The sequence below is a fragment of the Protomyctophum bolini genome (genome assembly GCF_963924005.1).
Source record: "Protomyctophum bolini genome assembly, chromosome: 23".
In the NCBI taxonomy this organism is placed as follows: domain Eukaryota; kingdom Metazoa; phylum Chordata; class Actinopteri; order Myctophiformes; family Myctophidae; genus Protomyctophum; species Protomyctophum bolini.
Genome location: NC_137884.1, coordinates 23,271,260 through 23,294,894, shown reverse-complemented (window position 1 = coordinate 23,294,894; position 23,635 = coordinate 23,271,260). Strand labels below are relative to the sequence as shown.

Genomic DNA, 23,635 nt, shown 5'->3' with positions numbered 1-23,635 from the left:
ATCTACAAGCTCATAGCGTGCCACCGAGTGGCGCGCTACGAGCTTGTAGGTCTGCTATTTTTGAAAAATCAAAGAGCGACTGACATTTTTTAGAATCTGATCTCGGGTCAGAATGGGGTTAATCAGACCAGTGTGTGTCCAGTGGAAACCTCGTATGAATCTGATCTCAGGTCAGAATGGGTTAAATGCCGAGCCGACAAAGGCCTCCGACATCGAGTGGGATATCCTCCGTAAACGGCTGGAACGGGCGAGAGCAAAGCGTGATGGATAGAAGCTTAATCCCAAAGGGGTTTTTCAGCTAAACCTTGGTGGAATGTTTTATACTCCCTTCGCTTCAAACGTATATCTGCAGTGTTAGGGGTGTGTGTGTGTGTGTGTGTGTGTGTGTGTGTGTGCGCGCGCACGTGTGCATGTGTGCATGTGTGCGTGTGCGTGAGAGAGCCAGCGCCTTAGACAGGACATATTTTACATGTTTTTTTTGCCTTTTCTTTTCACACAAAATGTAGAATGTAAAATGTAAAATGTACAAAAAATGTATCACAGATACATACAAAATTAATAATACAAAATACACCACTTGCTTAGTTTGATGCACCGGTTTTTGGAAATGCAGCTACAGTAATAGAATCATGAGTGAAAACTCTAATTCTGAGGGGAAAAAAAGGCTTGAAGGGTTTCCGAGTTCTCAGCTCAAAGTTCATCTTAAAAGTTAACTTAAGACTTAATAGTCCATTAAATTGAACATCAAATGGAAATGTGCCTTTGGCACTCTGGCATAGAGTACACACAGACAGTAAAAAAAATACAACTAATATGTAAACCTTTTGGAAAAAAAAAAAGTCACGATTATTGCTGCCAACGATAGTATCGTTGGCATCTTCTTGTTTAATCACTTGCGGTTCTTTTCCACGGACACATTTGTCCATGTATACGGACATGTTGGTGACCCCTGGACTTCTTGTAAAGCAGGATAGTGTAGGCGAGGTGTATGGGGTGCTACTGTAAACTGTACTCACTTCTTGTAAAGCAGGATAGTGTAGGCGAGGTGTATGGGGTGCTACTGTAAACTGTACTCACTTCTTGTAAAGCAGGATAGTGTAGGTGAGGTGTATGGGGTGCTACTGTAAACTGTACTCACTTCTTGTAAAGCAGGATGGCGATGACGATGCAGATGATGAAGACCACTGCGAGCACAGGCCCCACCACCCAGATGAGACCGTCCGCCGCGTCCACGGGCTGCGGGTCCGAGTCCGGGGCGATCACCGGGTCCGTGTAGGGGCTGGCCACGTACATCTTCTATAAGCAACACAACATCACTTAACCCGAGGCTCAAATTAAGGCACATCCATATATAGGCTGTAATTATATGTTCGCTGGAAGCTCGAATCTGGTTTTTTTGGCCTATAGAGCGCCAACATCCTGACACTCGCTCATCCCCTGGTTCTGCCTCGTTCACGGAGATAATGTCTCTATGGAGAATAACACGGGCTCATCTGGTTTCATAGGCATGTCATGGGGACGTCTAGGTGGACCACATCGCTGATGTGATTCAAAACGTGATTTATTAAAGATTGTGTCTGACTCTATAGACACTATTATGACACTATAGTGTCTATAGAATATCAATACGGCAATGTGGAAATAATCTGTTTACAAGCAAAAGCCCCTGGAATTCAAACTGTACTCGGGAACTCTGTCCACCTCCGCTCAATACACACACACACACACACACACACACACACACACACACACACACACACACACACACACACACACACACACACACACACACACACACACACACACACACACACACACACACACACACACAGCATGTTACGTTGTTACCATAGCAACAAATGAACAAACCCCCGAACAGGGCCTGTTGCCATGCTGGATTAGGACTACTTTTCCTGTGCATGGATTTCTTCCCTCGTGCAGATTGTGTCGCCTGCACGTGAGACCATATTTGCATACGGAGGTATTAACGGTGTTCTGTATGTGTTAACCTGACGTACAGTACTGAATTAACACACCTGTTACTATGCTGTATATCGTCACTGTCGGGCAGAAACCTCTTATTTTGACATTTTAGTTTTTCTATGAGCTCAATTGCACCCAAAAACCCCCAGAAATAATCAGATTATTATATTTGGCCTTGGTTTCTACGTTTATTACTGTCTTTGCTCTTCCTTCTATCTCTAGAAAAAAACAATTAAAAAAAAAGTATGAAAGAAAGAATTTCTTTCATAAAGTAAAAAAAACAAAAGGAAAGAAAAGTGTTGATGTGAGGTTTGTTTGTGAGGTTTGTTTGTGGCCAGCCGTGTGACAGCGTTGGAACCACAGACTGTGCAGTCTGAACAAAGTGGAGATGTGAGGTTTGTTTGTGGCCAGCCGTGTGACAGCGTTGGAACCACAGACTGTGCAGTCTGAACAAAGTGGAGATGTGAGGTTTGTTTGTGGCCAGCCGTGTGACAGCGTTGGAACCACAGACTGTGCAGTCTGAACAAAGTGGAGATGTGAGGTTTGTTTGTGGCCAGCCGTGTGACAGCGTTGGAACCACAGACTGTGCAGTCTGAACAAAGTGGAGATGTGAGGTTTGTTTGTGGCCAGCCGTGTGACAGCGTTGGAACCACAGACTGTGCAGTCTGAACAAAGTGGAGATGTGAGGTTTGTTTGTGGCCAGCCGTGTGACAGCGTTGGAACCACAGACTGTGCAGTCTGAACAAAGTGGAGATGTGAGGTTTGTTTGTGGCCAGCCGTGTGACAGCGTTGGAACCACAGACTGTGCAGTCTGAACAAAGTGGAGATGTGAGGTTTGTTTGTGGCCGGCTATGTGACAGCGTTGGAACCACAGACTGTGCAGTCTGAACAAAGTGGAGATGTGAGGTTTGTTTGTGGCCCAGCCGTGTGACAGCGTTGGAACCACAGACTGTGCAGTCTGAACAAAGTGGAGATGTGAGGTTTGTTTGTGGCCGGCTATGTGACAGCGTTGGAACCACAGACTGTGCAGTCTGAACAAAGTGGAGATGTGAGGTTTGTTTGTGGCCCGCTATGTGACAGCGTTGGAACCACAGACTGTGCAGTCTGAACAAAGTGGAGATGTGAGGTTTGTTTGTGGCCACTAGCTATGTGACAGCGTTGGAACCACAGACTGTGCAGTCTGAACAAAGTGGAGATGTGAGGTTTGTTTGTGGCCCGCTATGTGACAGCGTTGGAACCACAGACTGTGCAGTCTGAACAAAGTGGAGATGTGAGGTTTGTTTGTGGCCAGCCATGTGACAGTGTTGGAACCACAGACTGTGCAGTCTGAACAAAGTGGAGATGTGAGGTTTGTTTGTGGCCACTAGCTATGTGACAGCGTTGGAACCACAGACTGTGCAGTCTGAACAAAGTGGAGATGTGAGGTTTGTTTGTGGCCCAGCCATGTGACAGCGTTGGAACCACAGACTGTGCAGTCTGAACAAAGTGGAGATGTGAGGTTTGTTTGTGGCCCAGCCATGTGACAGCGTTGGAACCACAGACTGTGCAGTCTGAACAAAGTGGAGATGTGAGGTTTGTTTGTGGCCAGCCGTGTGACAGCGTTGGAACCACAGACTGTGCAGTCTGAACAAAGTGGAGATGTGAGGTTTGTTTGTGACAGCGTTGGAACCACAGACTGTGCAGTCTGAACAAAGTGGAGATGTGAGGTTTGTTTGTGACAGCGTTGGAACCACAGACGGTGCAGTCTGAACAAAGTGGAGATGTGAGGTTTGTTTGTGACAGCGTTGGAACCACAGACTGTGCAGTCTGAACAAAGTGGAGATGTGAGGTTTGTTTGTGGCCAGCCATGTGACAGCGTTGGAACCACAGACGGTGCAGTCTGAACAAAGTGGAGATGTGAGGTTTGTTTGTGGCCCAGCCATGTGACAGCGTTGGAACCACAGACTGTGCAGTCTGAACAAAGTGGAGATGTGAGGTTTGTTTGTGGCCAGCCGTGTGACAGCGTTGGAACCACAGACTGTGCAGTCTGAACAAAGTGGAGATGTGAGGTTTGTTTGTGGCCAGCCGTGTGACAGCGTTGGAACCACAGACTGTGCAGTCTGAACAAAGTGGAGATGTGAGGTTTGTTTGTGGCCAGCCGTGTGACAGCGTTGGAACCACAGACTGTGCAGTCTGAACAAAGTGGAGATGTGAGGTTTGTTTGTGGCCAGCCGTGTGACAGCGTTGGAACCACAGACTGTGCAGTCTGAACAAAGTGGAGATGTGAGGTTTGTTTGTGGCCAGCCGTGTGACAGCGTTGGAACCACAGACTGTGCAGTCTGAACAAAGTGGAGATGTGAGGTTTGTTTGTGGCCAGCCGTGTGACAGCGTTGGAACCACAGACTGTGCAGTCTGAACAAAGTGGAGATGTGAGGTTTGTTTGTGGCCGGCTATGTGACAGCGTTGGAACCACAGACTGTGCAGTCTGAACAAAGTGGAGATGTGAGGTTTGTTTGTGGCCCAGCCGTGTGACAGCGTTGGAACCACAGACTGTGCAGTCTGAACAAAGTGGAGATGTGAGGTTTGTTTGTGGCCGGCTATGTGACAGCGTTGGAACCACAGACTGTGCAGTCTGAACAAAGTGGAGATGTGAGGTTTGTTTGTGGCCCGCTATGTGACAGCGTTGGAACCACAGACTGTGCAGTCTGAACAAAGTGGAGATGTGAGGTTTGTTTGTGGCCACTAGCTATGTGACAGCGTTGGAACCACAGACTGTGCAGTCTGAACAAAGTGGAGATGTGAGGTTTGTTTGTGGCCCGCTATGTGACAGCGTTGGAACCACAGACTGTGCAGTCTGAACAAAGTGGAGATGTGAGGTTTGTTTGTGGCCAGCCATGTGACAGTGTTGGAACCACAGACTGTGCAGTCTGAACAAAGTGGAGATGTGAGGTTTGTTTGTGGCCACTAGCTATGTGACAGCGTTGGAACCACAGACTGTGCAGTCTGAACAAAGTGGAGATGTGAGGTTTGTTTGTGGCCCAGCCATGTGACAGCGTTGGAACCACAGACTGTGCAGTCTGAACAAAGTGGAGATGTGAGGTTTGTTTGTGGCCCAGCCATGTGACAGCGTTGGAACCACAGACTGTGCAGTCTGAACAAAGTGGAGATGTGAGGTTTGTTTGTGGCCAGCCGTGTGACAGCGTTGGAACCACAGACTGTGCAGTCTGAACAAAGTGGAGATGTGAGGTTTGTTTGTGACAGCGTTGGAACCACAGACTGTGCAGTCTGAACAAAGTGGAGATGTGAGGTTTGTTTGTGACAGCGTTGGAACCACAGACGGTGCAGTCTGAACAAAGTGGAGATGTGAGGTTTGTTTGTGACAGCGTTGGAACCACAGACTGTGCAGTCTGAACAAAGTGGAGATGTGAGGTTTGTTTGTGGCCAGCCATGTGACAGCGTTGGAACCACAGACGGTGCAGTCTGAACAAAGTGGAGATGTGAGGTTTGTTTGTGACAGCGTTGGAACCACAGACTGCAGTCTGTTGTTTGTGGCCAGCTATGTATGTGACAGCGTTGGAACCACAGACTGTGGAGATGTGAGGTTTGTTTGTGGCCAGCTATATGTGACAGCGTTGGAACCACGGACTGTGCAGTCTGAACAAAGTGGAGATGTGAGGTTTGTTTGTGGCCGGCTATGTGACAGCGTTGGAACCACAGACTGTGCAGTCTGAACAAAGTGGAGATGTGAGGTTTGTTTGTGGCCAGCCGTGTGACAGCGTTGGAACCACAGACTGTGCAGTCTGAACAAAGTGGAGATGCGAGGTTTTGTTTGTGGCCAGCTATATGTGACAGCGTTGGAACCACAGACTGTGGAGATGTGAGGTTTGTTTGTGGCCAGCCATGTGACAGCGTTGGAACCACAGACTGTGCAGTCTGAACAAAGTGGAGATGTGAGGTTTGTTTGTGACAGCGTTGGAACCACAGACTGTGCAGTCTGAACAAAGTGGAGATGCGAGGTTTGTTTGTGGCCAGCCATGTGACAGCGTTGGAACCACAGACTGTGCAGTCTGAACTGAACAAAGTGGAGATGTGAGGTTTGTTTGTGGCCAGCCGTGTGACAGCGTTGGAACCACAGACTGTGCAGTCTGAACAAAGTGGAGATGTGAGGTTTGTTTGTGACAGCGTTGGAACCACAGACTGTGCAGTCTGAACAAAGTGGAGATGTGAGGTTTGTTTGTGACAGCGTTGGAACCACAGACTGTGCAGTCTGAACTGAACAAAGCCCTCGTCAGCTTGCGGACGCAGCGACTCTCTCTCGTGTTTAGGTCTATATTATCCATCCTCGTGTTTAGTTTACTCCGCTCTAATGAAATAAAAGAATACCAAATTAAATAACATGCAGTGGCGAGCAAAGCAATATCGCTACACCTCCAACCCCCCCTCCCCCCCACACACACTGAAACGAGGCCACGCTGCCGTCGCTCTTTATCCCATTCTGACCTGAGATCAGATTCATACGAGGTTTTCCACTGGACACACACTGGTTCTGATGAACCCATTCTGACCTGAGATCAGATTCTAAAAATGTCAGTCGTTCTTCGATTTTTCAAAAAATAGCAGACCTACAAGCTCGTAGCGCGCCACTCGGTGGCGCGCTATGAGCTTGTAGGTCTGCTATTTTTCAATAGCTAAAGCATAACATGATGCTGGAACACCAAAATGGGTTCCCGGTCAGAATGGGTTATTAGCGGCGGCGGAGGGAGGGAAACGCGCGGGCGTTGTTATTTATTGCCTCTGCTGTTATTTTTTCGTCCGACACGTTCAGCCGGTGGTGTGACTGACGTGTGCCGTTATTTGTAGTAACAGCGCGGGGCCGCCGTGACGACGATGCAAGGTGACAGACTGCAGGACGGCACAAGTTTGTGTATGTGTGTTAACCCATTCTGACCTGAGATCAGATTCATAACGAGGTTTCCACTAGGACACACACTGGTCTGATTAACCCATTCTGACCTGAGATCAGATTAAAAAAAAATGTCAGTCGTTCTTCGATTTTTCAAAAATAGCAGATCTACAAGCTCGTAGCGCGCCACTCGGTGGCGCGCTATGAGCTTGTAGATCTGCTATTTTTCAATAGCTAAAGCATAACATGAATGGTCAAAATAACCGGTCAGAATGGGTTAATATACTTGTGAGGACCCACAAGTAGAATTTGAGGAATAGACAACATTGCGAGGGCACCATTCTCCTAGTGCTCACAAGAACAAAATGGTGTAGAAGACTGAGAGACGTTTACAATTAGAGAAAATATTCTAACGTTGGGGTTTATAGGCAGCTATAGGGTCAGGATTAGACATTTAAGACGTTTAGGTTTAGGGGTTGGGATTCTGAGTGAGACATGATTCATCCTTGGTTGTGTGTGCGGTATAAGTACCCAGTACGAAGCTCAGTGTTTCCAGACATATATAGAACGGTGAAAAGACAGTGATGGCGGTGTGGCGTGTTGCGGCACGGTGCGGCGTGCTACGTACCCCGGTGGTGGCGTTGAGCTCGGCCAGGATGAAGAAGACGTACTCCTGGCCCGGCTCCAGGGCCCGGTTCTCGAAGCCGCCGTAGTCCAGCTGGTCTCCCAGGGCGAAGAAGGCGGGCAGCGTGGCGGGCGTGAAACGGGCCGTGATGTACGCCCGCCGCAGGTCCACCGTCTTCTGCTGCCGGCTGTCCCTCTGCCTCTGGCTGATGTCCTTCAGCAGCTGCATGGGGAGAGGTGACATCACACACATGGTGACCACATAGTTGTCGGGAGGATTATTGACACCCCGAACGCCCAGGGTTATTTAATTCATTAAATCATAGCAGCTTAGCACTTTTACCGATAATACTTTAAAATACTACTAAATAATACATAATAATACATATAAATACTTTTAGTACTTTGAGTGTATTTTGATTTTGAGTAAAGTAAAACTTGAATGAATACAGTATATAGTACCAAAGCTACTAAAAACATAAATCTACTAGTGCTTCCACCACTGCGGCATAAAAAGAGTTATTGAGCCCACCAGGACAAACGGTCCAAGCGTTGACATTTAACCGGGAAAGGCTAAACGTTGCCTCGAGTTTTTCTACACAAACAGACAGACAGACAGACAGACGGTTATATCTGTCTATAGGTCTATGCCTGGCTTCCTGCAGACAGACAGACAGACAGACAGACGGTTATATCTGTCTATAGGTCTATGCCTGGCTTCCTGCAGACAGACAGACAGGTTCAGTGTGTCTCACCTCCTCCAGGTCCATCTCGTCTGGGCTCTTCAGGTGTCTGATGACCCCCCTGGCCTTCCTGAGAGGGACCACCACCACGTAAACATTCCTGGAAGGGGAACGCACACACACACACACACACACACACACACACACACACACACACACACACACACACACACACACACAGCGACACAAACAACTTTAATAGCTGTCTGGACCAAAGTGACTTATTATTTTCAATTGTCCTCTCCTCTCTCCTCGCCCCGGCTCAGCTCGGCTTGTCGAGGAGCCGGCGGAGACCTTCGTCGTCTTGTTAGGGGCGTCTCTGTCTCTACAGAAAGAGTTTGATGTTTTATAAGTGATGTGGACGTCGTTCACGTCCACAGAATCCAAAAGCAGCAGCATGTATTGATGTACACAAACAACCTGTTCTCCAACGTTACTGTACACTGACTGCATGTTCCAAACACTGTAATGATCGGGTTATGAAGACAGGAGGGAGGACGATCAAATGTGACACTGTTGAACTATTTTTCCGCTCGAGTTGTGTCAAGAGCACCGACGAGAACGTGCATGATGATCAGAGCTGGGAAGAGCAGCGTGCGCTCCAGTGTGTCTGTGTAGTAACACAGCAGTGTGCGCTCCAGTGTGTCTGTGTAGTAACACAGCAGTGTGCGCTCCAGTGTGTCTGTGTAGTAACACAGCAGTGTGCGCTCCAGTGTGTCTGTGTAGTAACACAGCAGTGTGCGCTCCAGTGTGTCTGTGTAGTAACACAGCAGTGTGCGCTCCAGTGTGTCTGTGTAGTAACACAGCAGTGTGCGCTCCAGTGTGTCTGTGTAGTAACACAGCAGTGTGCGCTCCAGTGTGTCTGTGTAGTAACACAGCAGTGTGCGCTCCAGTGTGTCTGTGTAGTAACACAGCAGTGTGCGCTCCAGTGTGTCTGTATAGTAACACAGCAGTGTGCGCTCCAGTGTGTCTGTATAGTAACACAGCAGTGTGTCTGTGTAGTAACACAGCAGTGTGTCTGTGTAGTAACACAGCAGTGTGTCTGTGTAGTAACACAGCAGTGTGCGCTCCAGTGTGTCTGTGTAGTAACACAGCAGCGTGCGCTCCAGTGTGTCTGTGTAGTAACACACCAGCGTGCGCTCCAGTGTGTCTGTGTAGTAACACAGCAGTGTGCGCTCCAGTGTGTCTGTGTAGTAACACAGCAGTGTGCGTGCGCTCCAGTGTGTCTGTATAGTAACTGGTAGTTGCTGGTAGCTAAAGAACGCTTCCTCTGGACGCGAGGCTCCAGAGACGTGCTGCATGGATAGAGACCTCTGGACAAACTGTTTGAATGTGTGGTGTCAAGTCACATGAAATGGGTCTATATTTAGTTCTTACTTAGTTTTCTTCAGTGAGAAAAGGTAGTTTTTCGTCATAGTTTCATTTGACGAAATGAGCACTGTGTGTGTGTGTGTGTGTGTGTGTGTGTGTGTGTGTGTTTGTGCACGCGTGTGTGTGTGTGTGTTTGTGCGCGTGTGTGTGTGTGTGTGTGTGTGTGTGTGTGTGTGTGTGTGTGTGTGTGTGTGTGTGTTTGTGTGTGTGTGTGTGTGTGTGTGTGTGTGTGTGTGTGTGTTTGTGCGCGCGTGTGTGTGTGTGTGTGTGTGTGTGTGTGTGTGTGTGTGTGTGTGTTAGGGCTGCACGATATGGACAACATTTCATATCTCTGAATTTATGCTAAATATTGCAATATCGATAAAAAATAAATCAGTTTTTCTTGTCTCTGTATCAAAAAGAGTCACATTATCGTTGATATATTGATAGATCAAAGTATCGCGATACTGTTGCCTTTTTGCGATGCCGACAATGCGCATGTTCCTACATGTACCTCGATAGCGATACGACATATTATTGTGCAGCCTTAGTTTGAGTCTTACTTGTCAGGACTAAAGGTCATTTACACACTGGCAAATTAGCGACGCGATGCGAATAAGCGATCTGAAAATGCGAAATATTGCATGTTGCAGTTCACCTGCGAATCTCTGCAAAATACGACACCAGAGCGAACAAATAAAGAGCGAAAACGGTCGCATTTTCGCACATTCGCCACTGATGTGGAAGCTTGCATGGACTTCAATTGGTTTTTTTTTAAATGCGAATTATTCGCACGAATATATCGCGTCGCCAATTCGCCAGTGTGTAATGACCTTTAGTCTTTATTTAGTTCTTACTTAGTTTTCGTCAGTGAACAAAAGGTAGTTTTCCGTCATAGTTTCACTGTGTGTGTGTGTCCTTACTTGACAGGACTTGGTCTTTATTTAGGTAGTTTTCCGTCATAGTTTAATTGTGTGTGTGTCCTTACTTGACAGGACTGTAGTTTTCCGTCATAGTTTCACGGTGTGTGTGTGTCCTTACTTGACAGGACTGCGGGTCTCCAGCGAGGGCAGGATGATGGTGACGGTGGTCTCGGTGTCTCGGGTGTGGTCGATCTCGGGCCGGCGGATGGTGATGGGCGGGGAGGTCTTGGCGTGGATGCGGTGGCGCAGCCCGCCCATGTTGCCCTCCGGGGACGTGATCTTAAAGTCATAGCTGGTGTCGGGCTGCAGGTTGGGGATGACGGCCTTGCGCTGCCGCGCGTCCACCTCCATCTTCTGACGGTTGTACTCCACCTGCACAGAGTGGAGAGATACGGTCAGGGGAGGATGTCAAAGACGTCCGTGTGGAAGCAGTGGTAGTAACCGAGTACTATACTAACTACTTTACTTTTTTTATCTCCATTTTTCAATACTTTATGAAGATGTCAAATTGACTCAATGTCAAATTGTTTCTTTAATGACACAGATGAAGAAGCCCTGCAGTACAAATAAACAAACAAGGAAAACATTAACTAAAATGAGCAGGCTAATTATGAAGAACCTCCAACCAGCACAACATGCATCTCTGAATGAACATGAAACTGACAACAAACAAAATGGCTCTCTTCTTCACTCACAGAACAGGAAAGCTAAAGATATACTGCCCCTAGTGGACGGCAGACCCTTCACTTTATACTTCCACTCCACTACATGTCAGGTGCAAATATAATACTTCTTTACTCCACTACAATAATTCAGACACAGATGCAGTTACCTGTTAACTGTGCATATTTAGATTACTTTAACACAATATGTAATGGTTGGAGAAACGGGGTAGTGATTGTTTGGGACGCTATAGTGATCACTATAGCAGTGCACTATAGTGCACTATAGTGCACTATAGTGCACTATAGCAGCAGGGTTGAGGTCTTCTACGGTTTGTCGGTGCACCTTTTGCCGTTGAGCGCTCCTCCGCTGCTGAAAAGCGCAGAGCCACTCATCTCCATAATAGACTGAACCAGCTGCTCAGTCGTTGCTGGTGTGAATTGGCCGCAAAGCATTGCAATTACAATTGTTGTATAAGGTCTGGCCTATATAACAAAAAACAACATATATTATCTTAAGACGCGGCTGACGTACGGTGAAGCGATATGGGTAGGTGGTCTCTGGGAACTCCCAGGTGAGCAGAACGCTGGTCTTCGTGGCCAGGTTGACGGAGAAGTTCCTCGGCACGTCTGTGTGAAAAGGAACCAAACCGTCGGTTATGCTCTCAGAAAAAACAGCCGTTGTTATTTCTTACATTCACAGCGTTCACACATTCTCCGCTCCGCAGCCGCAGCCCTGCCGAGGGGAGGAAGAGCGGCGTGTTATAGTGAGGATGAGGAGGTGACAGGAGAGTGAAGAAGAGTGGGAGGAGGAGGAGCCAGAGGACGCACAGAGAGAAGACGAGCCACATGCCACAGTGTCACCGGGTGTTTCAAGTCCCAAGTCAGCATGTCAAGCGCATCACGTTTTGCTTTCTTTAATTAGGAAAAAGGTGCTTTGTGTGTCGACTATAGGTCTGTTGCAAAGTGTCCGCGGTGCCCACCCATCTGACCAATCAACACGGCAGCCTGATGGGTGGGCGCCGCGTGCGTTTTCAGAGCACGCTTTGTTTTAAAAAGGTTGGGAATCGCTTGGTCTTTTGAAAGCCAAAAGAAAGAAAAAATAATACAACACCTACATACCTGTATATCCGTGGCTGTCGGAAAAACATCTGGACTTAAGACTCAGAACTTACCTGGTCCGTATAGACGCAGCGGTCCTGGTTTACCTGCGTCGCGTCGGGGGTTGTGTGATAAGAAGCAGCCAGTGGCCATGATGCATTCAGCCTGCTCCCAGCTGGTTGGCTGGCTGGTGGTGAGGGGGGGGGGGGGGGGGTGCTGGTGGGGGTGGGGGTGGGTGAGGGGTGGGGGGTGGGGGGGGGAGAGAAGCTCTGTCTCCTTGTGGACTTGCATCAATGTTGGAGTAATGCTGTAAGAACTTGGCTCAGAGTTAATGAATAATTAATAGTTCATAATTAGTTCAAAATTTAACTTGAGTGAAAGTAGACAATATTGGCATCAAAATATATTATATACTTGGCCATGGTGAAGGCACTTGAAAATAGCAGATATACCAGCTATCTTTCATGTTTTGTGAAGGGAAAAGTACATATTTGCCTCGGCAATGTAATCGAGTGGAGGAATTGATAGATGGATGGAACTGTTCCAAGTAAAGTGAGTTACATTCAACCACTTGGCATTTCTATTGTAAAGTTCACTTCCCAAACAGTCCCATATGGACCAGTGCTTCTATAGAAGGATAAGGTTGTTCCTTCCCCAGGGCCTGCTATGAGGCCCAGGCCTACAGGGGCCTGCTATGAGGCCCAGGCCTACCTGTCTCCAAGGCCAGTGTTCGGCAGCCCAGCGCTGGGCTGAAGGGTCCGGGCCCTGCCGCCGTGTGAGCCCTGAGGCGCACCTGGTACGCCGTGCTGTGGTTCAACCCCAGGATGGTGAAGCTGGTCTGGCTGGCCGCTAGCACCACCTGCTGCAAGGGAGGGGGAACAAATAAACAAAAATATCATTGAATTATATGTTTTTTTGTTTGTTAATAATTGTTTTTATAAAAAACAACAACTAAACTGTCTAAACTAGTTCTTCTAGTATTAGGTGGATGAAATCTTATCTTCTAATATTTTTGGATGAACAAAACAATGAAACAAAACAAATAAAAAAAATGCTAAACCTTAGCAGGGAGGGCGGGTGAGGAGGTCGGACCTGGTGGGACCGTGGAGGTCATATTGGCCGAGGCGGTCGTTCTCGGGACAGTGGAGGACTTATTGGGCATGTAGGGTGTGACTGGGACAGAAGAGGTCTTGTTTAGGGAGGAGCTGGGACTCGGCACAGAGTCGTTCTCGGTTGGGGAGGAGCTGGGACTCGGGACAGAGTCGTTCTCCTTTGGGGAGTTGCTCAGACTCGGCACAGAGTCGTTCTCCTTTGGGGAGTTGCTCAGACTCGAGGCAGGGTCGGTCTCGGTTGGGGAGGAGCTGGGACTCGGCACAGAGTCGGTCTCGTTTGGGGAGGAGCTGGGACTCGGCACAGGGTCGGTCTCCTTTGGGGAGCTGCTCAGACTCGGCACAGAGTCGTTCTCGGTTGGGGAGTTGCTCAGACTCGGGACAGGGTCGGTCTCGGTTGATGAGGAGCTGTGACTCGGCACAGATTTGGTCTCGGTTGGTGAGGAGCTGTGACTCGGCACAGATTTGGTCTCGGTTGGGGAGGAGGTGTGACTCGGCACAGGGTCGTTCTCCTTTGGGGAGTTGCTCAGACTCGGGACAGGGTCGGTCTCCTTTGGGGAGCTGCTCAGACTCGGGACAGGGTCGGTCTTGTCGGGCGCCATCACGGCTCGTCGGTACACCAGCGTGTACTCCGTGATGAGTCCGTTGCGCTCCTCCGCCGCCGGGGGCAGCCACGAGAGCCGCAGCGAGCAGCAGGAGGAGGAGGCGTGGCCATCGGGGTCCCATCGCATCCGGGGGTACCCCGAGGGCGGGAGCTCGGGCAGCGACACTTCCTGGCGCGCCGCGGCGCCGTAGCCCGCGCGGCTCCGAGCGGAGAGGCTGAAGACGTAGGCCGCGCCCCGGGAGAGGTTGGAGGCGGTGTAGGACCTCTCTGCGGCCGTGAGGTCCACCCTGGTGGTGGTGTTGGTGGAGGAGGAGCTCTTCAAGCCGTACTGTAGCCGGTAGCCCTGGATCTCCAGTGGAGGACCCTGGCTGTCTGCGTGGGCTGGTGGTGCAGGTAAGGGGGCATGACAGCGTTGTGTTACAGAATGTTGTTCAACCCACTGATTCTCCATCTCCCACACACGACACATTAATGCATTCACGTCAGGATTTGTGAAGTGCAGCTTGATATTAGCAAATCGCTACTGTGGCTTTAGCACATTTTAGACGAAAACAAATCAAGCAAGGTTTTTCTGCTCTGGTGAGAGACAGCCTCGATGACTCAACGTCAGACACGTTTGTATGACAATCAATCGTCAAAACGGAAAAAGTATTAGTCACGGCGGCGACAAGACTGGCAGCGCCTCCTACCTGGTGGAGGAGTCCATCCAATCAGCACGGACGGATGTCTTCCTGTCTGCAGCCTCAGAGACGGGAGGCCGGGGACTGAGGAACAAAATGGAACAAGTGTCATCAGCAGCGGAATCAATGCTCCGATAATTAAAAGGCTGGAGAAACAAACTTTAAATGGCTGTTTACAGTGACTACACAGGTTTGCCTGCGGCAGACTTTTTTATTTTTTCTTCCTTTCCACCCCACAAGATCAATGTCCGAGCGAGTGTGTTTGTTACTAGCCAATGAAGTGTGGACTTGTTACTAGTGTCCAGCCAATCAGGTGTGGACTTGTCCACTGGACGCTTCACAAACCTCTCAGCTCAAGACCTAAAAGATAAATTACACGTTTGTTGTGCATGAGCTTCTACGTAGATCTGCTTGTGATTTGTTTCACTACTTCTTAAACATATTTTTATTCATTAAATACTTTTGAAAAATACTTTTTGTAAATGTTTTTAAATTGATGGAAAAGGTGTGATTTTTTCCATTTAAAATTAAATATTTTGAAATATAGGAAACAAAATAATAAAAAAAAAAATCATCATCACTTTGCTCAGACACATAATGATGTAAACTCTCCATTAATTGTCAATGGCATACATGCCCACCCATGCCCAGTGTGGTTTTTTATCTGTCTCAGACCCAAAATCAACCCCACCCCCACCCAAGTCATTTCGTGCCTGCACAATGCAACTGTAATGTGTGTGATGATCTGCCCCTACCCCCCCCCCCCCCCCTCTCTGTCATTAACCCCCCTCCCCCCCCCCAAGCCTCCCCCACCCCACCTATCCCCTTTCTTTCTTTTCTGAAGATGCAAGTAGGCCGGGCGCAGCTCATGCTTGCGACCAGCAGCAATAACTTTGGTTTGACTGATGCCTTATGACCTGCTGTAAAACCATTTGCCCTTCAAGGGACACCAATATAGGGTTATAACCTTGTCACCCACCCATGCCCAGTGTGGTCACCCACCCATGCCCAGTGTGCCCACCCACCCATGCCCAGTGTGGTCACCCACCCATGCCCAGTGTGGTCACCCATCCATGCCCAGTGTGGTCACCCACCCATGCCCAGTGTGCCCACCCACCCATGCCCAGTGTGGTCACCCACCCATGCCCAGTGTGGTCACCCACCCATGCCCAGTGTGGTCACCCACCCATGCCCAGTGTGCCCACCCACCCATGCCCAGTGTGGTCACCCACCCATGCCCAGTGTGGTCACCCACCCATGCCCAGTGTGGTCACCCACCCATGCCCAGTGTGCCCACCCACCCATGCCCAGTGTGGTCACCCACCCATGCCCAGTGTGGTCACCCACCCATGCCCAGTGTGGTCACCCACCCATGCCCAGTGTGGTCACCCACCCATGCCCAGTGTGCCCACCCACCCATGCCCAGTGTGGTCACCCACCCATGCCCAGTGTGGTCACCCACCCATGCCCAGTGTGGTCACCCACCCATGCCCAGTGTGGTCACCCACCCATGCCCAGTGTGGTCACCCACCCATGCCCAGTGTGGTCACCCACCCATGCCCAGTGTGGTCACCCACCCATGCCCAGTGTGCCCACCCACCCATGCCCAGCGTGGTCACCCACCCATGCCCAGCGTGGTCACCAGCCGGGCCTTGCTGTGAACGCCGTCCCCCTTGGTGCTGTAGGCCGCCACGGACACAGAGTACACCGTCTCTGCTCTCAGGTCTCCTACCACCATCTCCTGCAGACCAGAACAGATCCATTAGCCCATTCTGACCTGAGATCAGATTCATACGAGGTTTTCCACTGAGGACACACACTGGTCTGATGAACCCATTCTGACCTGAGATCAGATTCATACGAGGTTTCCACTGCGGACACACACTGGTCTGATGAACCCATTCTGACCTGAGATCAGATTCTAAAAAATGTCAGTCGTTCTTCAATTTTTCAAAAAATAGCAGACCTACAAGCTCGTAGCGCGCCACTCGGTGGCGCGCTATGAGCTTGTAGATCTGCTATTTTTCAATAGCTAAAGCATAACATGATGCTATAACACCAAAATGGGTTCCCGGTCAGAATGGGTTAAGGTGCAGCAGGGCCAGGCATGAGGGACTTGCTTTTATTGACAGAAACGTGCATCATTATACAGTAACACAGTGCAGGAAATAATAATTTCTCATGCGGATCAGAACACAATAATAACCGATCGAGAGATTATCTTCATTGTGGTCCCCCCTGTGGTCCCCTTGAATAATGTGTGAGTAAATTGAGTGTGGATATCTTCTGATATTGAGACATCAATGTCATGTTGCATATTATATTTAATTATTTTTAAATTAATACAAATGTGTAAGTTCTGAAAAAGGTGACTGCGTAGAGGCAGTGAAGACATTCTGTACAGAATGAAGGACACTGCTACGTAGTTCTACAATACAAAACTGTATTGGCTGTACTTGCTATTAATTAGTTATTAGCATTCCAAAGCAGCTCTGTCTGCCATGCTCTGAAAGCCTCTCTATTGTTAATAAATGTGAAATTGAATGTATATTGATGATAATACTGCATAAGTGTCCTTGCATTTTGTTTCCATGGAGCTTGTCCTGAAATATTTACTTACACGTTATGTGTTCTGAATGTTGAAGATGCGAAAGATTTAGCCGTTCAGTTCCAGAGCTAGGGGTTTGTGCTATTCCCAGTGAAACAACGGAGTGGTTTGACTCTGTGAGAATGTGTGTCTTTGTGTCTGAGGGTTTTGTTTGGTTGTGACACTGCAGTGTGTTGTAACCTTGTGTGTTGTTGTGTTGCGATGTGTCATCTCCAGCAGAGTGTTGTGTTGTGTTTTGCGTTGCGTACTCACATACTGAGTGGAGTCATCCTCCTCCATCTGAACCAATAGACCGGACACACCCCACCACACACACGAGAGAGAGAGAGAGAGAGAGAGAGAGAGAGATTTCTCAATGATATATATTTATTTTATGAATCATTCTTTTATTATACACATGAAATAAATCCCACATTAACAGTGCCAAGACCAGACTTGGGAATTGACCCAACAACTACATCGGGATTCGGGAGGAAAAGGGGGACAATGTGTGTGTGCGTGCGTGCGTGCGTGCGTGCGTGCGTGTGTGCGTGTGTGTGTGTGCGTGCATGACCCTGACTGCTCTAAATGTAATGAAATGAACAAACAAACAAACAAACACACAAACACTAACCTGGGCGTCGTCCAGGAGGAGGTCCTTAATGCGAGGCAGGCTCCCTGATTGGCCGGTGGGCTCCGCCAGGCCGAAGTGGACCTGGTAGCCGCGGATCTGGCCGTGCCGTAGCCGCGGAGACACCGAGCGCCAGCTCACCCCGAGCGCCGACGAGTTGAGAGGCCGCACGTCCACCTGGCGGGGGGCCGCGCCCGGGACTGACCCCACACACACACACACACACACACACTCTTAATTAACTGAGTAATTGACCAGTGCAGTAAATGAGCAAACTGAAGTGATCAATAATGAGCAGTAGTTGCCAGACACTCACTCACTCATCGGTGTTGCCATGTCTGCTTTTTATAAGCTAGTTTGGGCTTGTTTTGTCTGCGTTGTAAATATTGGTAGTTGCATTTAAGGGTCGTATTATTTTCTTTGGGGGGGGGGGAGGGGCTTGTTTCTAATTAAGGTGCAGAAGCATAGCGTCCATTAATTGTTTCTAAGGTGCAGAAGCATAGCGTCCATTAACCCATTCTGACCTGAGATCAGATTCATACGAGGTTTCCACTGGACACACACTGGTCTGATTAACCCCATTCTGATCTGAGATCAGATTAAAACAAATGTCAGTCGTTCTTCGATTTTTCAAAAATAGCAGACCTACAAGCTCGTAGCGCGCCACTCGGTGGCGCGCTACGAGCTTGTAGATCTGCTATTTTTCAATAGCTAAAGCATAACATGATGCTAACACCAAAATGGGTTCCCGTTCAGAATGGGTTAATTGGGGCGCTTGGGCACAGGTCCAGTCAATTGCCCAGTGTAGCTTCTGCAAAGACGTGGGCGAAAAACAAAGCAGAGCAACAATTGGCAGTCCCTCACAACACGTTGGCATGCACATTTCTGTTGTAACGAACCACAGCAAGCCACCTTTGTTTTCAAATGCCCCCCCCCCCCCCCCCCGGTGTGAAACCAAATGTGTGTGAATGTTTTCTACTCTCTCCAGATGGTTTGCCTGTTACGTCTCATAATGGTACCAACATCAATACAGCATGGACATGTGGACAGAATCTTAACCAACGATAACAACATCGTCTGAGAGGCTAAATGTCATCAAATGGCGTGTCTCAAATGTACGTGTACGTGTCTCAAATGCTGAATCAATAGTGGTTCTTGTCATAGACTCACATGGTTGCTTGTTTGTCTCACTTTGTCATCCACACTCACCATCCTCATATGTCCTGCAGACTGTGTCCTGCCTCCCGGAGACACCAGTGTCCTGGCTGGTGGGGACACCAGTGTCCTGGCTGGTGGGGACACCAGTGTCCTGGTTCCCGGCGACACCAGTGTCCTGGTCCTGGCTGGTGGGGACACCAGTGTCCTGGCTGGTGGACGAGGGCGGGGCCAGCGTCCCGTTGGAGGCCAGCGCCAGCGTCACTCTGTACCAGCTCCACTTGTCCAGTCCGTCCAACACAGACTGACCACGCCAGGGAGCGACCAGCATGGAGGACGCTGCTCTCGTCTTAGCGCTGTCACAAGTCATACCGTTTAGGTTTTAGGTGACAAAAATCTAGTGTCAAAACAACAACTGAATTGCAATTAATTAATAATTGTATATACTTCAAACAAATACTTAGATATACGTAGATATTATTTCTGCTAAAAAAATAATAATAATCTGAATCTGTTTGAGATAATCACGATTATGTCTAACAATTGGACCTACTGTACCTCGTCTCTCGACCGTGACCTTCGCCCCCTGACCTCGTCGGGGTCACTCTCTGGTAGGTCAGCTCATAGTCGGCCATGACGGCGCCTTCCGGCGCCGGGGGCGGAGTCTTCCACCACACTCTCAGCGAGGTGGAGCTGGCGCTCTCACAGGACACGCCCTCGGGAGCGGCCCAGACCACTGATTGGACGGTTGTGGGGTTCAGAGAAGACCCGGCAACGAGAACAAGGGCCAATAAGGAAAGTTCTTTTTCCACCAAAATAACGTTTTTGGTTCTAGAACTGGTTCCGTTCTAGATTCCTTTGGGTCGCTTTCACGGAACCGGCGGCCATGTTTTTGGCTCCGTGTTCCGAACCAATATATGAGCTGGTTCAACGTAATAACTGAACTGGATCACCCCCAGTGGGAATGGGGCCTATAAGAGCAGAGTTGATTTTGACAGCAATTCTTTTATTTTAGTTTTAGTCGTAGTCTCTTGAATAGTGTTAAATTTAGTTTTAGTCCCATTTTGGTCACCTGGAATGTTTTAGTGTTAGTCTAATTTTAGTCGACTTTTTCAACAAAGATATATTTTGGCAGGCATCGATGCCGTCAAGTCCCTTCCTACCATTTTAGTCTAGTTTTTAATTTATTTATTGACGAAATTGACAATATATTTAGTCTTAGTTTTAGTCATCATAGATTATTTTTCATTTAGTTTCCATTTAGTGAAGAAAAAAAAAGGTAGTCAACGAACATGTTTTTTGTCATAGTATTAGTCGAGGAAATCAGCACTGGCTACGAGAGGCAACAGAAGCCAAACGAGTGATGTTTGTCCCCCTAGCGGATTCACACAATCATCTTTATTTCTCAGTCTCTTTAGCAGATAGACATATTACATATATATATATATATATATATATATATATATATATAGTTGAGAGCTTACACCTTTGGATATTGCTGGACATTTTATTCATCCCCTAACATTAGAAAAAAATAATAACCAAAAGGGAATAAAAACAAGTCAATATAAGATAAGTCCTGTTAAATGTCTGTCTTTCATTTTTTTGATTGATTTTGTATGTTTAGGGCCTCGGTCGGGACGGATCAAAGTAATTTCCACTGGTATAAACACAAAAAGTTACCAAGCTCTAAATGGTTATTTATGTCGTGTTTCCTCCTTTTGCTACAGAGAACGAGAAACATTTGGGGGTTTTGGGTGAACGTCGGCAATCCTGTCAAGTTGTTCAGACAACCGTAACCTACAAAGGATTTACGAGGCGCTTTTGGAAAGCGGCCGCCTCTCGGGTCTATAAGTGGAATAAATCAGAGCCAAAAGAAACCCAGAGATAAGAGACACTAGACGCTTCCAATAAGCAGCCGAGTCGAGATGGAACTGACAGAGAAACGGTGTCGGGGAGGAAACCTCGTAAAACAAGGTCTGAAACGGTTACTTGTCAGGATTCAAATCCAAAAACAGCAAATGTAGCAGATTGCGTTTCCAGATTGCGGATCTGCTGCTGGATTTGGATTATTTTGTGGGTTTATTTAACCCATTCTGAACGGGAACCCATTTTGGTGTTCAGCATCATGTTATGCTTTAGCTATTGAAAAATAGCAGATCTACAAGCTCATAGCGCGCCACCGAGTGGCACGCTACGAGCTTGTAGATCTGCTATTTTTGAAAAAAAAAACGACTGACATTTTTTTTTATCTGATCTCAGGTCAGAATGGGTTAATCAGACCAGTGTGTGTCCAGTGGAAACCTCGTATGAATCTGATCTCAGGTCAGAATGGGTTAAAAAATGAAGTGAGGGGCGTTCTTATCATCGCATCGACTTACATCATCATGACGTAAAATAGACACTATAGGTCTATATTTGCTCAGACGCTATGACGTACAATTCTCCATTCATTGTCAACGGGAGTTTAACGGTTGTGTAAATAAAGACGAAAATCTACACTAATAGCTCAGTATAGGAGGGGGGCTATAGCACCCATGAAACAAAAACAGAAGAAGAAAAACAAAGGCTCAAATATGGAGATAGGAGGTTTCTGCCCGGACAGACGGAAGCAGATAAGTCCAGGACGCGTGCAGGGCAGAAAAACACGACCACATAACATAACAGGCAGACATAATGTGAGGCAGAGGACCTAATGAAATAAGGCAGAGAGCAGGAGTATCGACCCTAAGTGGACAACTTCATTACAGCGGAGGGAGAATGTGTAACTGATATACCGCTGATTGTATTTTATATCCTTTCTGCTGCTACGGGTATAGCCGTCAGCAGGCGGGGCACGGTTTAGAAAAAAACAGGCCCCGCTAGATTTATGAATGAGAAACAGATAAAAGACTTTCGTGTTTGACGGGGGACGAGGGGGACGAGGGGGGGACGGGACGAGGGGGACGGGGGGACGGGGGGACGAGGGGGACGAGGGGGGGCAGATGAAGGGCCGGGGCCGTGCGGCGACACAGATAAAGATGTACAGTAAATTGGGCGGTGCTCTGGGGACCCGTGGAGGCATAAACCTTGACTCTCTCTACTGTATTATTATAAGGAGACTCTCACTGCAGGCTGGAGGCCAGCGACTGGATTTATTTGGACTTTAAACGAGACATTAAGTGAAAGTAGACATACCGTACTCCAATGTAGAAAAAAAAACCCTGTTTAAAGTATTTTTTTTTAAAGGTCTGGATTCAAAATGTGACTCAAGTCATTGTTTTTTTCGACTGTGGTCCCTTCTGGGGTCGCCACAGCCAATCAGCTGCCTCCATCTCACCCTGTCCTCTGCCTCCCTCTCCTCTCACACCAATAACGTCATGTCCTCTTTCACTAGGTCCATAAACCTCCTCTGTATAAGGCTTCCTGCCTGGCAGATCCAACCTCAGCATCCTTCCACCGATATACTCACTATGCTGCTCTGGCCATTTGTATATCTACAAAACACCTAACGTGCGCTGTCCCTCTGAGCAAGTATTGGCATCAATATATACTTAACCCATTCTGACCTGAGATCAGATTCATACGAGGTTTCCACTGGACACACACTGGTCTGATTAACCCATTCTGACCTGAGATCAGATTCTAAAAATGTCAAGTCGTTTTTCGATTTTTCAAAAATAGCAGACCTACAAGCTCATAGCGCGCCACTCGGTGGCGCGCTATGAGCTTGTAGGTCTGCTATTTTTCAATAGCTAAAGCATAACATGATGCTAACACCAAAATGGGTTCCCGTTCTACAGGTTTAATGTTTAATGTTTTAAAAACGCCGTTGACAATGCAGGGAAAATGTACTTGTCCCTAACACAAACATTAAATGGCATTAACAAAAAGATAATTTAATGTTTGTTTTGTCGACCGTTTTCAACACGAGTTAGACTTTAACAGCGCCCCTCACTTCACACGGGTGTGATTTATTTTTAATAGATGTGCTATGAATCAGGGCGATGTTTTGAATCTAAACCACACAAATAAAAAGTCCAAGTATAAAAATACATTTGACTCCGAGATGCAGTGAAATAGAAATCAGACCAGTCTGAAGGTGAGAGGTGCAACAGCACCCCCTATTGGTACTCTAAACATCGGGACATAGTCACATAGGTTAGGACATAGGTTGGGGACATATAGGGACATTGCTGTTCCTTGGAGTGGTTGCACCACTCAAAAAGTATACGAAAATGTATACAGACATACTCGTGTAAAAATAAAAACAACTCGAAATTGTTGCGTAAAAGCACTTATTTCCTGTGCCCCACTCACTGCCTGCAGGGTAGAGTTTCAGGCTGCAGGCAGAACAGGGACACGGAAGGTGATCCTGTTGCAGTCTCTAAATCACAGTTCAACACAGAGGCAGCGATCAGGACGTCAGGATAGGATGACATCGCTCTAGAACGTATAGATTTATAATGACTCCAGCTTATAGAGGCACCATTCAACAATGTGGATTTACAGTACGCACTCGCAGCACACTATTTATATACAGTACATGCATGCATAACAGAGACTAACTATGCAGTAAAACAAACAAACAAACACAAAGACATCCACGTTATTATTCCCCC

The 23,635-nt window shown here is 47.8% G+C and overlaps 1 protein-coding gene across 1 annotated transcript in view; it reads right to left on the bottom strand.

Moving 5' to 3' along the window:
- LOC308310989 (receptor-type tyrosine-protein phosphatase S-like) overlaps window positions 1-23,635 on the bottom strand; it is a gene marked incomplete at both ends in the record, with an annotated part of 76,860 nt that overhangs the window by 20,752 nt on the left and 32,473 nt on the right. The window contains 13 exons of the mRNA XM_080757482.1: window positions 1,139-1,296; window positions 7,494-7,712; window positions 8,245-8,332; window positions 10,624-10,877; window positions 11,703-11,797; window positions 12,980-13,130; window positions 13,329-14,362; window positions 14,671-14,745; window positions 16,285-16,402; window positions 17,522-17,548; window positions 17,883-18,079; window positions 19,089-19,390; window positions 19,593-19,770. Coding sequence (XP_080613608.1) covers window positions 1,139-1,296; window positions 7,494-7,712; window positions 8,245-8,332; window positions 10,624-10,877; window positions 11,703-11,797; window positions 12,980-13,130; window positions 13,329-14,362; window positions 14,671-14,745; window positions 16,285-16,402; window positions 17,522-17,548; window positions 17,883-18,079; window positions 19,089-19,390; window positions 19,593-19,770 — 2,896 coding nt within the window. The remainder of the gene's footprint in view (window positions 1-1,138; window positions 1,297-7,493; window positions 7,713-8,244; window positions 8,333-10,623; window positions 10,878-11,702; window positions 11,798-12,979; window positions 13,131-13,328; window positions 14,363-14,670; window positions 14,746-16,284; window positions 16,403-17,521; window positions 17,549-17,882; window positions 18,080-19,088; window positions 19,391-19,592; window positions 19,771-23,635) is intronic.